This window comes from Anarrhichthys ocellatus, unplaced genomic scaffold (genome assembly GCF_004355925.1).
Source record: "Anarrhichthys ocellatus isolate YVR2014 unplaced genomic scaffold, GSC_Weel_1.0 scaffold12, whole genome shotgun sequence".
Taxonomy (NCBI): Eukaryota; Metazoa; Chordata; class Actinopteri; order Perciformes; family Anarhichadidae; genus Anarrhichthys; species Anarrhichthys ocellatus.
In genome coordinates, this window is record NW_022280042.1 from 6,466,987 (window position 1) to 6,484,040 (window position 17,054).

Here is a 17,054-nt window from a genome sequence, read left to right on the forward strand (position 1 = left end):
CTATAATAACAGGGGTTCTTGCTGATGCTCTCCTAAAGCCACCACCACCAGACAAAAGGGACTTCCAGATTAGGAGATTATTGCATGTTATCCATATGGACACATGGCATTACTAACCCGTCAATCCCCCATCATCCATTTTCAGAGTCAGAATTACAGACAACATTTTAGAAATGCTATAATCCCCATTTTACAATCCCATGAATCCGACACCATGTGTTGCCACACAAAGTCAGTATTTGCCACCCTTTAATGGTCTCTAATCCATGCTCTGGGCAGGCAAACCTGTATAAAACAGGAACATGCATTGAAACAAAGTTATACATTGTTGCAATTAAAATAAAATTGTATCTGAAAAGCAATTTTCCTGGTTTGTAGCTGCAGATAACTGTTATTAACGCGTTGGCGCTATCTAGTGGACATATAAAGCTACTGCACTTTTTTACTCAGCCCCATTTTGTGGACACAGCCATGTCTTTTTTATTAACCAAATAATGAAAACTTGAGCAGAAAATACACATATTTACACAATACTTTATCATATTCTGTTTTAAAGTGCCTATTTGCATTCATGCCAGCATTGCTACTGTGATCAATGTCCGTACTTTCATGCAAAAGCTTTTAAATGTTTAAAATGGGTAATAAAAAGTTGTTTGTGTGTGTTTTCATCTCCCTCATTCTCAATAAAACAAACAACCAGTTCACTTGATAGGAACAGAACTGTCTTCCAATGACTTTTGGGTCTAAATAAACACATAATAGTTTTACATGAATTAAACGCTGAAGTCGTCAAATGTCACAAACCCATGGGAGAGAACGGAAACTTCAGAAGAGGCGTTTTCTGCCACAGGATGTTTTCCCGCATGAGAGGATGTGTGAGGCTCACTCGCTGCAGCACCGTGGGAGTGCTTCGATGTCACAATTGAATTGCACAGTGAGGATATGATGTATTACCAGGTTTGATATTGGAGTAACCAGATCAGATTTCTCTTTCAGCGTACAGTCAATGCAGCCCGCTGAAGGAGCTTGGAGTTTGAGCAGATGAGAGAAAGCCTTGGGGGGCGAGTTCACAGTCTCGGCGCAAAAAGATCAAGATGAGAGCGTGCTGGGTGCTCATGATGCTCCTGAGCTGCAGGTTATTTCACACCACCAAGTTCCAGGACGCCTGCAAAGGTAAAGCGTGGACTTTATTGCAACACACACATTATTAGCATTCAGATGGTTGTGGAATTCAAAGTAGTTTTGCAAGAAACAACTATTACAAGTAATTGCGAGAGACCTAACCGTGTATATGTGGTTACAGTGGGACTGTTTGGGTTCATCTGAGGTTTGCCCCCTCAGTAGTAGTGCACGGACACTTGAGTTGATGAATTGCAGCGGGAAAAGGTTTTGTAGCTACTCTCTGGTTGACAGCTTTGGTTAAGTTTATGCACGTAAAATGTGGGACGTTGAGTCTTAAGGAACAGGAAGGTGCTCCTCTGTAGCTTGATATATATCCTCACTTACTGGCTGTTTATTCATTCCTAAAATGAACCTTGTTGTCTCCTGATGGCTGCATTTGTGGGGTGAGACATCTTAATGTGAACCAACATCTACCAGAGTCCACAGAGGAATCTCAAAAGAAAGTGTTGCCTCAACTTTAGGACCGTTGCTGTTTACACACAGAGCACATTCAGCTCGACACTATTCCCTGCAACAAACGGCACAAAAACAAAATAAACGCCGCCTCGGGAGTGGCACACTTGAGTCAGGCAGTGGGCTGACTCAAGTGTGCCACTCACATGGTAAATATCCGTCTCTGCTTTTTGTGAAATGTGAGGCTAGGTTAAAAGGAGGTAAATGTAGAGATGTGCTGCTATTGAACAAATTCTATACGGGGGCGGAGTGGCTGTGAAATGACGAGTATCAAAAGCTGAATTTCAGTTGGGGGAATTGAAAGCAAATAAATGAATCTTTGCAGGAGTTATAGCTGTAAGAAGGCGTTTGGTTTTTACTGCATTAACAAACACCATGATGGGCTACTCCATCATGTTTCTATTTCCTCAGCAATCAGAGATCTGACATTATACTGTGCGAGTAATCAGAATGCAATTTCCCCCCTTGAATCCTAATCACACCTTTCTCTCTCTCTCTCTGTCCAGACCAGATACAAATTGTCTGTGTGCCTGCCGGAGACAACGTGTCTGTGCCCTGCCCGAAGTTGACCGGCCAACACGTGACATTCGACCTTTACCAAGACGATGAAGTGATCTACAACCAAATGTACATCCGTGACAAGCAGGCACCCACCTGTAAACCGAGATACACCAGGGCTGGCGTGGAAGTGCGTGAAAACACGGACAATGAATCGTTCAGTTTCACGCTCACCGGGGTGAATGCCAACAGCTATGGTATCTACAGGTGTGAGGGCACAGACATGTTCCCTCCTCCCTTCAGGAGAAGTACTCTGTGGATGCTAATGCTTGTGGAAGGTAAGTATTCCTACGAGGTTTTAAAAAGGAACACACCTCCTAGCCCAGTGCACTGACTACTCCCTGATTGTTTCTTCCAGGACACCAATGCAACTTCAACAATGTCTCCATAACACCTAAAGCAAGTGGAGATCAGAAAGATGGATTCCTCTGGATTTGGATTCTGGGGCTGGTATTTCTTTGCATCTACAGCGTGATCATCACCATCATTGCCAGCATCATCTGGGTAAGATATTCCTCACATATAAACTAACACCAGGTGAAGAAGCGTTGTGAAATAAATCTCCCCAACAGCTTTCTCACCTTCACAATTAAATTCTCTTTGGGAAAATCGTATTTCTGCGGGTATTTATTTATTTCTTGGCCCAAAAATAAGCCTTTACAAATTCCACCTTTATTATGACATGTAAGTCAGGTCCCCAAAATCCGAGAAAAAAAAAAAAAAGAATAAAGACATGTGCTCCACATCCTCGATGATCGCTGCAGCATCATTCTGACCCTTCACAGACGTAACGCTGTCGTTCATCCTTCCTACAGGTCAACTGGAGGAGGTCGGACTCCCAGAGTGACTACATGAACACCAAACCCAAAGCACACAAGAACCGCAAGAAGAACAGAGGGGTTCAGATCCCGATACCACGACACTTCTGATCACCCGTGCATCTCATCCCCGTTAGTTCAGACGCAAACACGGTGGGGGGGGGGGGGGGTTCCTTGCACCAGCTCGCCCTGGATGGTGTAATATTAGGAGTCAAGTTTTCTTCAGTTCCTTTTTTTTGTATTTCAGTACGAGTTATGTGTCGACGTAGCGAAAGTAGCAGTTCTTTCTTTGGCAGTTGTGGTTTTATAAAACAATAAAAAAAGAGTGCACCCAGCTTTCTGTGTCGCTTTCTGTTTAACACACAGATCTTCAGCTGGAATCCCTCTTTGTGGTCGAAACACAAGGGGGTGTCTGAATGAGGGGATTTAACCACATTCAAAAGGTTTACTCCACTTGTAAACCTGCGTGGTGAGATATGAGTCACGATCGACCACAATATCAAAATGTAAAAAGTCGTTACAGGTCAAAAAAAAAAATCTAAATACACGTATCTCCGTCCAGGCTTTTCTTTCTGAGAAGGTAGAAACATCACAGCTTTGTGAAAGTTGATGAGAACCAGATTTACAACTAGGAGAGGCAAACACTTCAAACAATAACAACCTGCACCATTTCCTGTCTTCCTCCCTCTACTGTTTTCTTTAAACCGTCGTCGTTCTTTCTGCAGATGCGGCTGCTTCAAAGAGCGAAGCTTTACCTTGCTCACCTTGCAGTTATTGCAAGCGCACGCACCACTTTTCTTGGTTTCAGCACGCACCACTTTTCTTGGTTTCATTCTGCGGCATGGTCTTACTCATCAACCTCCGCAAGCATCAGCAAGATTAACACATTGTTTCTGTTAGCAAAAGATGATAAAAGACCATTTTTCCATCCTCACAGTCACTCTTTTACACACTGGGTTAGGGAGCACACACCCAAAGAAAGGTTCAGGTTCTCTTCGTTTGTGTTCCTCAATTTATTCAGACGTATTTAAATACTTTAATTCCTTCCTAATTGTTTACAAGGCTTTAAATAGCACAACGAAATCTGTGTGTTCATGATGATTGCACAGGTTGGGACTACTCAACCAGATATGGCCCTCGCCATCTGTCTTCAAGACCCCCGGTGGTCCCCTTCGGGTTGCGTGTCTGAGCTGAGGTGTTCTGGATAAATCCGTCCCCTGAGGAAGTCTGTCCTCTGTTCCTCAGACTGCAGCTCCTGCTCCGTTACCTGGAGAACAGGATTAGGATCATGTAAAGCTTGCCATCGCTGATGCACTCACCACTGTTAATAACTTGTTGTTTGTATGAGAAGCATTGTGTTTAATGTCAGCGAGCTGTTGTCAAGGAGGACCACAATGTTCAGAAAGGAAGAAATGAAACACTCATGTTTGAAAGGAGCATGTGGCTGAAGGCAGGTCATATTTAAGTGGCTGCAACAAACTCATAAATAAATGTAGAAATATTATTCTCACCAAGACAGGGTTGTATCCCAGGATCTTCAGGTGGCGAATCTTGACAGCCAGAGGGCCGCGGGGATTGGACGTGCCATGGCAGAAACCAGAGTGTGGTGTGCAAATTACTGCAATTCTAGGACATCAAGACAAGGCGTTTCTCAGCATTAAAAAGGTCAAAATTTGAATTTAGGTAAAGGCACGACAGGGTGAAAGTGGCGGTTTGCTTAGAAAACTAAAAAATCTGATACGTGAAAAATAGACAGAGCAGATTGTGGCTTTCCTTCTGACTTACTTTGACATACTTATCTACAGATCTTTACCTAATAAGGTTAATGCAGTTCTGGATTTTTAATTAGTTTATTTAGAATTATGTTTATCCATCTTTAAAAATTAGTAGTTTTTTTTGTGGATAGAAGCTCACAACAGTCGTGCAAACTGCATTTCTACTTAGTTTTCTGTACATCTAAAGAACCATTTGGTTGAATTTGCACGCGTGAAATGCATCAGCAGGCTCAATAAAAAACAGTCCCGCTTATAGAGCACTGTTTTATGACGTTTTACTGTCTTGGGTTGAAATGTGTTCACTTTGTTGCATGCAAAGCGGTGGAATCAGACATTGGATGTACGCAATCATGTGACAATGCCAGAACAGAACGCCCAGACATCCTCTCCACCTGCTCTCACGCCATCAAAACTCCACCAAACATGACATAAGCACATTACATCGTGCAAAAAAAAAAAATGCCACAGCAGCAGATTTGTTCAAGACAGAGTCTGGCGATGTTATGGACTGCACGCTGGCGTCTTACCTTTGACTGCTCTCTGCTGGAGGACACTCTTCTCCTGCACGACTACCGGCTTCAGTCACAGAGGTTTGGTTCAGCAGAGGTTTGGTTATCACAGCATCTGAGAGTCGACACACAGTTACGTACTGTTATTATAACACAGTTTCCAAAGTAGCTGAAATGATGTTCTGCAGCCATTTTCTTACAGTTAAAAAGCAAAATGCGGACACAATGAAGAGATATTTGGGCATCAGTTCCATCTCCTGTTTTCCCTTGTGGCTTCTTATATGATGAATCAACATTATTAAAGCATTTCTGTGGAGAGACGGGGGAAAACTTCACTTCTTTCCTCCGATATTCTGTCTTTACCTATGAGGTAGAAGTTCTCCACCACCACCATCTCCTGCAGCATCGAGTCCGCCTGGTCCCCCAACACACTCCGCAGGCCCTGCGAGAGCCACGGGTTGACCGGCGGACTGCTGGGGACGGGGTCTCCCAGGACAGATGGGGGGACCGTCAGGGGCTGAGGGAGCGGAGGACGCTCAAGACCGAGGCATAAGTTCACCGTCTGAAACATCCTCTCCTGGTTGGGGAGAAACCTGGGTGCTGAGGAGAAACAGAAGATGGATGAGTATAGGACGTCACAAGGCAGAAGAAGGCAGACTAGACTGTCCAATGTGAGTGAGTCCATTATCTCACCTGTAGTGCTAAACTTCTCCAGTGAAATGCTCTGCAGGAGTTGCTCCAGTGGTGCAGAGGGGAAGTGGCCCAGCAGACAAAGATGGTACACAGCCTTTAACAACTCAAACCCGGACATCTTGGGCAGATAGGAGTCCAGAGCTCCACTCAGACTCTCCAGGAACCTGGAACAGCAACATGAAACCCCCCAAAGGAAACCAATAGTCATGTACGTTACGACTGGCTGGCGTATGAGTAAAGTCTGACGTACGAAGACGTGCGAGTGACCTACTGTTGTCTTTGGTGCTGCAGGTCATAGTTAAGCGAGGAGTACACCTTGAGGACACAGAGGAGGTCTTTAAGTGTCAGGGCATCTGGATTGGCGATCACCTTCTTCGCGAATGCCTCCATTAAGGCGGCGGGACAGAAGGCGAGGTTGTCAAACACAGACAGGAAGAGGACCACCTGAACAAAGATGAGGAAACACTTATGGGTCACTTTTGTTTATAAAAATAGATTGTAAAGGACATTAGATGTTATTTTAACAAACATACACAAAAAGTTCACAAAAAGAGTTAGGAAACAGTCTGTTGCAGCACCTGTTTTTTGGTCCATATGTCTATTATAGAGGCGATGTATTCTGAAATGCCAGTGAGCAGATCTAAGTCTCTGTAGTGCAGCTCCCTACAGGACTGCAGGACTTTATACAATCTGTTGAAGGGGATTCCATTGAGGTTTTCTACCAGAGAGGACAGAGCAGGTTATGAGAACTATAAAACAGAAGACTTTATACGAGTATAATATTATATTCCAGGCTCTTTCAATAGAACACAGGCTTACAACTCTGCATTTAAATTAGACTATAATTCAACAATCTGATCTTGTGGAAAAGGTTTCTACCTTTAATCGTCTTACTGCAGACATCCAACAGTGGTTTGGAGTAGAAGCCCATCGTGGCCATAGTGGAGATCATGTACTGGGTGTTGGGAAGGCTGAACTGGTCTGTCATTGATAGAGCCTTTCTCTGGAGGAGACCGTGTACAGAATGAGTGTCAACACAGAATGGATTCAGCTACAGTTAAAATAGTCATTTTAGAATCACATATACAAAACCAAGACTCATAAACCGACCTCGAGTTTCCGTTTGAGGTCCAGTGGGGCATCTTTCCCCAACAGACGCATCATGGTCTGAAGAGCCATAACATTCTTGATCCTGGGAAGACGGGCCTCAACTACCAACCTAGGACAAAGCCACAGTAAATGTCAATGTAAACGGATCTGAAAAAGAAGTGGTAAAAATCGATATAGTCACTTGGATGGTTATGTTGTCGGCTAAGCCAAATGCATCTTTTGATAATCCTGACCTCATGCCCTCTTTAAGTGCACCGACGTTGGCGTTGCCCTCCATGTGTTCCAGACAGGAGGCCAAGATGGACAGGCCCTTCTCATCAAAGTCATTCAGATTCTCCTGTCAGTGGACAATGAAATGTATTTGGATAAACACAAAACAAAAAGTAATTCCAATATGAAGACATGTTCGACAATCTTTCTCTGCCTACCTGACAGGTTCGGAGGAAAGTCTGGACCACACGGCTACCTTGGGGAACACCCAGTTTGACCATACCCAGGAGAGAATAAGCCAAGTCGTCACTGCGCATGTGCCCCACTCTCTTCATGGCCTTCTGCAGAAGCTTGTCGAATTCAGGATGCTCGAACATCAGCTGCAGCTCATAGCGCCGCTGCTCGTCGGACATCTTCTTAGTGGTGGACCACATGTGGGTCAGGCAGTTGCTGACCTGTCGAACTGTGGGCGAGTATTGAGAGGTGAGGTCCAGCACGTCTGATGGGGAGCCACAGTGCCGAAGGTGGTCCGAGAAAGCCGTACTCCTCTCATCAGATTGGATCTCAGCGGGCAGCGAAGACTGTCCCAACCGTGAAGAGAGATGCTCCTTCTCTTCCAAGTCCTGACTGTGAATCCCACCCCAGGAGTAAAACCTCACTGAGCTGACAGGACTCCTATCCAGGCACGTCTGGCTTTGCCTTGTGCCCCAAATGTGTGCAAACTGCTGACTTGGGAAAGATCTGTCTTTGATGGATGTTGTCAACAAGAAACTGCGCAGTTGCACTGGAGACCTGCGGCTGCAATAGCGCAGGCTCCATCTCACGACCTCCTCTGTCACCCGGACAGCCATTATTATTATTATAGACGATATAAAGGGTGAAACACGACACTAGGACGTCCTTAATTTCAGCGCTATAACGCTAACTCAATGGGCGTTAAGCTAATAGTATCTGACTGACATTTTACACCCTCAGACACATTACGCAAATAGTTAGCACAAATAATTAAATACTATTACAACCTATGACTAAACTGCCTACAAGGTCAACAGACTGCCTCCCTCAAGTGATCAAAACACTGTTAGCATTTAGCTAGCTACGTGACGCCCCATTACTTATTGCTGTAACCGTGAAAAACATACAAATAACGCTCCCAAAATAACACATGGTGCTTTGCTTTGACGTTAGACGTTGTTTAGCAAAGATACACAGAGCTGCCTTACACTGAAAAGATGCATAGTCTACTCCATGTTAGCTAGCATTCTCATGTGCTTCTGCTTCGTGCTGTGTGCGACGCCATATTTAGTCCCCCTGTCAACTTGGTAGAGTACACCGCGTGCTCGTCAAAATAAAATAAATAATGTTTATTCGGAATCTAAGCTAATATATTTAAAGAACAATATTTATTACGGTTTATGCAACTTTTTACAATTTTAAATCATAGGTGTCACTGTTATCATAACACGTCCTGATCTATTTTGTTCCTACACGGACCCAAATAAGTACAGCACCCGCGGTGTCCCAGCAACCGACGCCACCCTGATAGATATGGCGAAATTTGTGCTTGCTGGTAAAGTCTGATTTTACTCGTTACGTGATATCATGTAACTATATATACAAATATCACATTTCTGATTTAAATTTGAACCCGTACAGGTAAAAGTGACTGTCCGCATTACGCCAAAGCGGAACTATTAGCAGACAGTCTGCAGAGATCTCTTCCAAACTTCAGGATCCACAAGATCTCCATTCTCCCACATGAGTGGCAGGTAATTGTCTTATTTCTTTCTTTGTTTTTACAAATCATTGGCATGTTTTTGTGTTTCTTATTTGTCACTGGTTTCTGATAGGAATGGCTGGAGGCCACCTGCAAAAGAAATGGATGGAAACACGAGAAGTCCCCTCTGGTCTGGAGGGAACTGGTGGACCAAGGGGGGAAAGGGATGCTCTTAGGAGGCTTCAGTGACTTCCTAGAGCATTGCCAGGTAGGCATATTAGGTTTTCTTAATTAAAATCACTTCTAAACGTCCATACATGCCAGTTTATGTAACCATTGGTTGTGCAGGACTACTACAGCGTCACATCAGACATGTCGACGGATGTAATGCTGACTGTTGCAGCAGAGAATCTGGAAACCAAGATGAATCTTGTTGTAGAGGAGCAGCATCGTGTCAGTCTCATCAAACCCCTTCACATATGGATCAGTAGGTGGGTTAGCCTGAAACACCAAACCAAAGAAGTATATATGCATATAAATGTTTTATTCTCCCATACTTGTCCAGTGCTCTCAACCCAACCAGCCACTTCCTGATCCCCAATCTGCTCTCTGCTGAGGTGTTCCCCCATGTTTCCACAATCAGCCTCCACCTACTGGACCTGGAGGGGACCGAGGAGGGATTGCAGGGGCTGAGGATGGAGACGGAGGACCTGGCACTCAGTCTGCTCCATCAAGTATTAGGCTATTTCTTTTTGAAGGATACTTTTTGTTGTCACCATATCAAAAGGAAAATAAACTAACTTTATACATCCACAGGTGACTATTCACACAGATCTGGAACAGGCCTTCCAGGACGCGGATGTCATTCTACTGCTGGATGAGGGGTGGTCTGATGACAGCGATGAGGAGGAAAAGAGGAAGGGACTCTCAGACAGGTACAGAGAGTACGGACGACTGATGGACACAAGGGCCAACAAGGAGGTGACGGTCATTGTGTGTGCCGACTCGTTCGCCAACCTGAGATGCTCACTTCTTCTGGACAATGCACGCTCCATTGACAGCAGCCAATTTGTCACCATGTCAACTCAGCTGGAGAATGAAGCCAAGGCCATCATTGCCAAGAAGCTGAAAGTGAGGACGTCGGGTAAGTCTCTCTCCATACTGCTACTGTATATTCACATTGCATTTTAGCCACTTTCCATGAAAGATGATCTCTTCTTCTGCTCTAGATGTTACAAATGTCATCATGTGGGGAAACATCAGTGGTCGTTTCTACATCGACCTGCAGTGGGCGAAGGTTTTCAACTATGACGGGGCAATCAGAGGACCAGCTTTCTTCTCCCAACCAGCTCAAACGATTCTCCATGACAGGTTTGTTACAACAGTAGATTAATGGCTTATCTCATTTTATTGCCTACACTTTATTGGTCAACTCTACCCACCTGGCACTTTGCAGGCTAAACAAACACACCGAAGGTCTGACATCATATTACAAAACTCCCGACCAATCCGTACCCGACTTCAGTCTGTGCAAAGAACATCCTGTGATATGCCAATAAGCCCACAACCTCCTTCCCTCTTTCAGGAAATGGCTGGAGACAGACTTTCAAGACTTGGTGCGTTGTCGGCGTGCAGCTGTGGCTTCAAAGTCCTGCCGAGCAGCTGCCATGTCAGCTGCCAACGGGATCCTCGCTGTCCTAAAAGCCTGGAATGGCATTTGTAGTCCAGATGAGGTCTTCTCTATGGGTGTGCTCTGCCCAGGTGAAGACACAACACGACCCCAGACATTGATCTTGGGCTGATGTAGCAGGTGATGAACTGTGATTGTCTTTGGCTACTTGTAGGCGACTACAATCTCCCAGATGGCGTCGTCCTCTCACTCCCAGTAACGTTCACGGACGGTAAATGGTCCGTGCGGTTTGACGTGACTGTTGGAGACGAGTTGAAGGAGCGACTTCAGCTCTCTGCGAGTGAACTAAAGCAGGTACGTCAAGTTTCATAGCTGCAGTTACCATTTAAACATTAAAGGTACAGGTTAAAGGTACTAACAGGTGTTTTTCTTCCCCAGGAAAAAGAACTCAGATCAGACATTTTGCAGGATTGTTATAAAGAAGACTAAATCATTTGCATATTGACAGACTAAAAGCATGGTTTACATGATCAAAGGAAATAATCCAGATACATCTCAAGTTTGTTTCAGTTTGTTCTTTTATTCTCTTACTTTCACATGTGGTGTCACTTTTATTTGACCAGTTTAATGACAATAAATCTTCTCCGCTTCGTGAAACTCGTCCATAGCTGTTATGTTTTTAGATGTAAAAGATCAAACTGAGTACTTTATGGAAAAAGGAGAAATTAGAAAATATATTGCTTTTTTTATTTTTTTTTATAAATTGTACAGTTCAGTAAGTGTATTTGTTATAGTTCCATAAGCGATACTTAAAGCATAAAACACACTACCATACACAAACTAGTCTGTTAATATCCTCTACATCTGGTGTTATCACTTGCCACCTACTTCCATTTACAGTCCTGAAAATAAAGACATAAACTCACCTTCCCCTCGTTGGTAATGAAATATTAAACAAACTGAATTTAATGGGCTCTTTTAACCTGAAACATTCAAATTGATTTTTCTTCTCAGTACTTTGTCAGCTGACAAGGAGAACTTGAACAGAGTGCTGATTTTACATGCAGAATATACATGTAGCGTTTCTACACTATACACAAGGAGGCGTTGACTGGGAAAAAAAAGGAAAGGTTAGTACAGATACAGTGCACTACGACAAGTCGGGAAATGGACACATGTTCTGCAATGTTATATTCAATTTGTACAACCCACCCCTGAGATTTGGATGCCGAGTGGTTCACAAAAGCAGTCGAGCATAGTGCTAGCTTTCTTTTTGTCATGTCCAAAGTTTCCCACAAATCCCCAGCAGATACATAATATGTCTTTAAACCATCATGTCCTTCCAAAAACAGAAACTAAATCTGCTCCAGTAACAGTAACGCCTCAGGTATCGATTATGGTAAATACGTGCGTGATCCATGCATGGACTTGTCATGGCACAGAGAAGGTTATTTGGTAAATATACATATCCGAGTGAGGACTATACAAGTAACAGATAGGTAGAGCGGGGCCCATCAAACAAGAAGTGCGTGTCTTTCAACAGAGTTGTAGATAAAGAATAAATTCCACTCCATAAGTGCGTATGACGTCAAATTAAATCCGCAAATATAAATGAGGCATCAATCACATAGAGGAGCTTCGGGAACATTATCTCGTTACATCAAAGTCAATTGTGTGTATGGGTGAAGATCTACTACTGGTCAACATCCAACAATGTCAAAGATTACGTTTCCATTTCCAGGCAACAAGTGAAAGACTGAATGTTTCTGTCAAAACTGGAACCGTGGAGACTTTTGGAGGGACGGATAAAGTGAAGGATGATACTGTTGTTTGACTAAGTCGAACTCTGGGAATACGCAACTACATTTGAAACCTGGACGTTCATGGTGTCATAAACAGTTATCATACAATCATTATGGGCAACTGAGGGGATTCAATTTGCTTTTAAACTCCCACCCCCTCAATATAACAAAGTTTCAGCGACTGACCGTTAAATAAAATAATTTATAGCATATATTAATAGTTATATAATCCAACATTTCAACTCTTCATGACACCATCTAGATAAACATTTGAACGAAAACGAGGTGGAAGCGTTAAGCTCTTAGCCAGGTGGAAAATAAAGGCATCTTTATTCTCACGTGAGACGGAACATGGACCGTTTTTTTTTTTTTTTTTTTAAACTACGCCGTAAGAAATTTGCCTCATAATTTATCAAGCCAATATCAATGTTAGATGCCAACTCTGAACCGGCTCTCATTGAAGATGATACGATGAGGCAAGCCACAAGAAAGCCTCTATGAAAGCAGAACGCACCAAGTAATCTCAACCATATGCCAAACAATCACCGACCAACTGCATTAAACGCCAAACTCTTTGATAAATGTTTCGTATATAGCAGTATGTGTGGATATAATGTAGGTCTAACGGACAAATAAAAACATGCCAGTTGAGGCCAGGAGGAGATAACGGGGAAGCTATGACTGTGGTTGATGCTGAGGGGACGGTGGCGTCTCTGGAGCTCCTGAGGCTCCTCCCACCGCCTGTCTGTCAGAGACCAGGTCCAGCCCCTCGTCAAACTGCTCCAGTTCGCTTTGGTCCAGAATCTCAAAGTCCTCTTCCTCGGTGGGAACTGGCGCGTCGTCGGGCATCTCCTCTCCGGTGCCGCTTTCTGTCGTGATCGCCTCGTTCAGGTCCTCGTTGGCTCCTTGTGTAGTGTTAGCAGTGGTGTCAGTGGATGGGGTGGAGGTCTCCAGAGCACCCGGTGGGATTTCAGTGGGAAGGAACTCAGCCAGGGAGGGGTCCTCGCTGGACTCACTGGAGCGCAGCAGGGCCGACAGAGTGTTCTGCACCACAGTGGAGATGGCTGTGGTCACTATCTCCTCGCTCAAGGCCTCCAAGGACTGCTGTGGTCCCTGGGTTCCTGCAGCTTCCTTCTCATCCGCCTCCCGCGCCCCCGCTTCCCCCGCCACGGGTAACACGCCCTCCTCACCCCTGGGTGGTCGTCCGTATCCGTTGAAGTGCGTGTTCACAAAGTGGAGCGGAGACGCTAGGTGCTGGATAAGGAGGCTGACGGGGCTCAACGGTTCCCTCTCTGATTGAGCACCGGCCTGGGCTGCGTCACCCTGGCCTCGCAGGGGGAAGTGGAGCAGGTTGCGCTCGATGGATGGGAACTCCTCAACCGAGGGGAACACGGGGAGATCCCGCAAGTAGGACTCCTCCGGCTCGCTGTGTAAACTCTGCTGGTCCAGGTCTGCAGTCGAGATGAGGCAGGAAAAGAAACTGACTCAAGCATCCAAGCCAAACAAAACTAAACACCAGTTTTTTGCATTGTGGCTATGACATAATCAAGTGACCCTCACTTGATCGGGTATGAGCGATCGTTTACCTTCAGAGAAGTCGGTGAGTTGGGGAGTGGTGGCTCTGGACACTGAGAACCCCCCACTCTCCAAGATGGATGCCTCTTCATCCGACAACTCAGAGTCTGTGATGGCCATCGCTAGAGCGGTGGTCTTCACATCCACCTGACCAACGAAACCACAGCGTCATGTCACCAATGTACCATCATCCTTCTCCATAATCACACTTATTGGAGCCTTGGGGTCAAAAACTAAAAAGCTAAACAAAAATACATAAACATAACCTGCTCCCCACACTACTTTGTATTCTCTGTTGGTGTCTATGTGGCAGTGTATTGATTATTGTGTCTCCATACCGTCGGGGCGAACAGGGACAGCTCCTCCTCACTGTCACTCTCGGTTTCGGCTCTCGGCTCGTCCCCCTCCTCTACCTCCTTCTTCACCTCTGTCAAAACACGCATACACACATTTAAATGTGAATAAGTGACCACAACAACGGATTCAAAGACAGAATGTCACACATATATGCAATACATGCTGCTACAACGAGGTTGGACTTCAGTAAGAGAGACAAGAAAGATGATCTACATCGATTCAGGCTCCTTATGTTACGCTTCCTCCTCGAATAGTTAAGTCCCGTATTATACAAGGGCGTGTATCCGTAGCTTTGTTAATTTGATGCGACGCATGCGAGTCAGGTTTAGAATCTATAGCCCGAAGGTGTTCCAGTAGCACTCACTTCTCTTGTCGTGCTTGCGGTGCTCGGTTTCTCCCTTCATGCTGTAGTCCAGTTTCATCAGGATCGGCTCCAAGCCCGTGTACATCCTCTGGATCAGTTCGTGGTACACCACCAGCGGCCACAACAGCACGCTCAGGACTGAACGAGAAAAAAACAGCGACAACTTTAAATTTATTTTACAAGTATAAAAGCAAGTAAATGCACACTGAGTGCACCATCAGCAGGTTTCCTGTTTGTCAGGACAAGCACACATTCCCATGTAAATTCATGGCTTAGTACAACTGTTTCTTGATGCAAATTGGGAAAGAGGTGACTCACCAATAATATAGGAGATCATGATTCCTGGTACATAATGCCCAACCCCAGCAAGTACAAAACAGCCGCTGCACATCATCACACAGAACTGGGAAACAAGAGCAAGTAAGACAAATAAGACACCTTCAAGCTGCACAGGGCATACTTACTTGGAAGTTTCTTTCCTTGTGTGTCAAAGTGCTGTACCTTGCCGTGGTTCTGTCGTTTGTACTGCAGCGTCTCCTGCAGGTACAGGGAGTAGGTCAGGTAGCTTTCAGCCAGGTGGTGGCTGAGCTCAGGAATACTGAGCAGATGCTGCTCCACACTCATCGCGTCACTGTGTGCAAACAGGAATAGACAACACTTGTAAAAGGACAAAAATCTATACATTAAGCGCTTCAGGCTGTACTGAAATGCTTGCAAAGAGGTAAAGTGAGATTCCTCAAGAATGTCAACAATACAACAGACTAAACTCGACTGGTAGCTTACAATTAGTTCTGATGATATGGTGCGACATGTGACGGAAATGTTTTAAACATAAATACAGACTTCACACTGTTGGAATTGAACGTATGCTCTTATTTTGAATTCGTTCAGGAAATCGAAACGGAGAGGCGTCTGGTCATCATGTACACACTACCTACCGTTGTTCAGTAGGAGCCTCTCCATGTTGAACTGCAGCAGGAGCAAAACACACAGTTAGCAACAATTAGGCCATTTGTTGCCGTTTGGTGTGATGTTTTAACATAAGGAAATGACAGAGAACATATTGGGGTAAATAATCCAAGAAAACCACAGCAGGAAAACTACTTCATCCACACTGACAAAAATCCTAGCAGGCTTCTCCATCCAGTGAAGGTACTGTGCCCACAAATATAGACTTAAACTGGCTCAGCAACAGGGAGCAATTGCTTAGGTAAAGAGTGACAAAGCCTCAGGGCCATATTAAAATCCCATTAGGGGCTTACTGGTAATGATGGGCAACTTGTGCTTCCATCTCTCCAGCAGCATCAGTCCCAGCAGGGACACACTCAACAGGAACAGAGGCCGCAGGGAGGTGGATGACAGGAGCCTGTGTGGAGATGCAGAAAACAACAGCACACAAACATATTAATATAAGAAACGAATGTCATGAAACTCACTTCCATGTTAAACTTAATAAATACATCCGCATGGCACATCTGTTGTCTGTAACTGACAGTTGGTGAACGAGGCCTGGGTCACTAAACTGTCTTGCAAGCTACGTTAGCATCATGCTAAAGACGTGGGATTAGCTAATTTATCCTCGCGGAGGTTAGCCAGCTAGCTAATGATGTTCAATGCGACCTCGTAGAGCTGTCAGAAAGGTGTGAAAAAAACGGGATTAAAACACGGTTTCGGTTACCAGAATAATGTGTTGAGTGTCAAGGCGACAGTGATGCTGTACAACGGCCTTTCCCAGACCAGCAGCCTCTGCAGCCACAGCAGCATGGACTCGTACTGCGAGAGAAAACCCTGAAGACGCTCCCGCAGGAGGACGAGCTCCGGGTTCACGTCCCCGCAGACCTGCCCCGAAGACCCCGCAGGGAACAGAGACTCCAGGCCAACCGAAGAGGAGGTAACCGAGGGGTATCTTCTGGCCTCCTCTTCGCTCGCCATGTTTCCCCCTACTTTGTTATGTTGTTTTGGATATCACAAGGTATATGGTAAAAACCACCATCAAGTGGTACAAACTTACAAATACTAAGCATCCGGTTGGGACTTTCAGAATAAAAACAATCGCCTTTGGCAACAGGTTAACAAAGTACCAAAGCAAAGATGATGAATAGAGTCATATTTAGTCAATGGAAATATAAGTTTTTGATCAATTTAAAGGTGTCTTAAAAATATCCAATATAATGATTTGCAATGATTTCATTACATTACATATATTTGATCAGGTACGTTTATTTTTTACTTTGAAGGCAATATTAATTTCCGGCCTTATTGTTGATTACTTCCGGCAGCTTGATGTCCTTAACGCACAGA

At 44.6% G+C, this 17,054-nt stretch overlaps 4 protein-coding genes across 5 annotated transcripts; 2 read left to right on the forward strand and 2 right to left on the reverse strand.

Annotated features, from left to right (window-relative positions):
- Positions 1-13: 13 nt before the first annotated feature.
- Positions 14-8,609, reverse strand: fastkd2 (FAST kinase domains 2). Of its 2 annotated transcripts, XM_031851805.1 has the most exons (12): positions 7,527-8,609; positions 7,332-7,435; positions 7,099-7,207; positions 6,868-6,991; positions 6,567-6,706; positions 6,260-6,432; positions 5,989-6,152; positions 5,659-5,895; positions 5,314-5,410; positions 4,523-4,637; positions 4,137-4,278; positions 26-1,165 (listed from the first exon to the last, which is right to left on the reverse strand). In XM_031851805.1, exons 1-11 carry the CDS (start codon positions 8,157-8,159, stop codon positions 4,162-4,164), a joined length of 2,013 nt encoding a protein of 670 aa, XP_031707665.1. In that variant the 5' UTR covers positions 8,160-8,609; the 3' UTR covers positions 26-1,165; positions 4,137-4,161. The 2 variants fall into 2 exon arrangements, with proteins under 2 accessions (XP_031707664.1, XP_031707665.1); XM_031851804.1 differs by having other exon boundaries at positions 14-4,278.
- Positions 901-3,346, forward strand: LOC116385960 (T-cell-specific surface glycoprotein CD28). Its single transcript, XM_031851807.1, has 4 exons — positions 901-1,173; positions 2,142-2,471; positions 2,552-2,697; positions 3,009-3,346. The coding sequence occupies exons 1-4, from the start codon at positions 1,095-1,097 to the stop codon at positions 3,120-3,122; spliced, it is 669 nt and encodes a 222-aa protein (XP_031707667.1). The 5' UTR covers positions 901-1,094; the 3' UTR covers positions 3,123-3,346.
- Positions 8,610-8,817: 208 nt separating the features above from the next.
- mdh1b (malate dehydrogenase 1B, NAD (soluble)) lies at positions 8,818-11,580 on the forward strand. Its single transcript, XM_031852374.1, has 10 exons — positions 8,818-8,878; positions 8,965-9,077; positions 9,159-9,293; positions 9,374-9,516; positions 9,591-9,759; positions 9,842-10,169; positions 10,255-10,396; positions 10,611-10,786; positions 10,870-11,009; positions 11,094-11,580. The coding sequence occupies exons 1-10, from the start codon at positions 8,857-8,859 to the stop codon at positions 11,142-11,144; spliced, it is 1,419 nt and encodes a 472-aa protein (XP_031708234.1). The 5' UTR covers positions 8,818-8,856; the 3' UTR covers positions 11,145-11,580.
- retreg2 (reticulophagy regulator family member 2) lies at positions 11,216-16,753 on the reverse strand. Its single transcript, XM_031852373.1, has 9 exons — positions 16,432-16,753; positions 16,016-16,119; positions 15,692-15,722; positions 15,255-15,384; positions 15,072-15,156; positions 14,754-14,891; positions 14,371-14,459; positions 14,044-14,179; positions 11,216-13,908 (listed from the first exon to the last, which is right to left on the reverse strand). Exons 1-9 carry the CDS (start codon positions 16,683-16,685, stop codon positions 13,133-13,135), a joined length of 1,743 nt encoding a protein of 580 aa, XP_031708233.1. The 5' UTR covers positions 16,686-16,753; the 3' UTR covers positions 11,216-13,132.
- Positions 16,754-17,054: the final 301 nt, after the last annotated feature.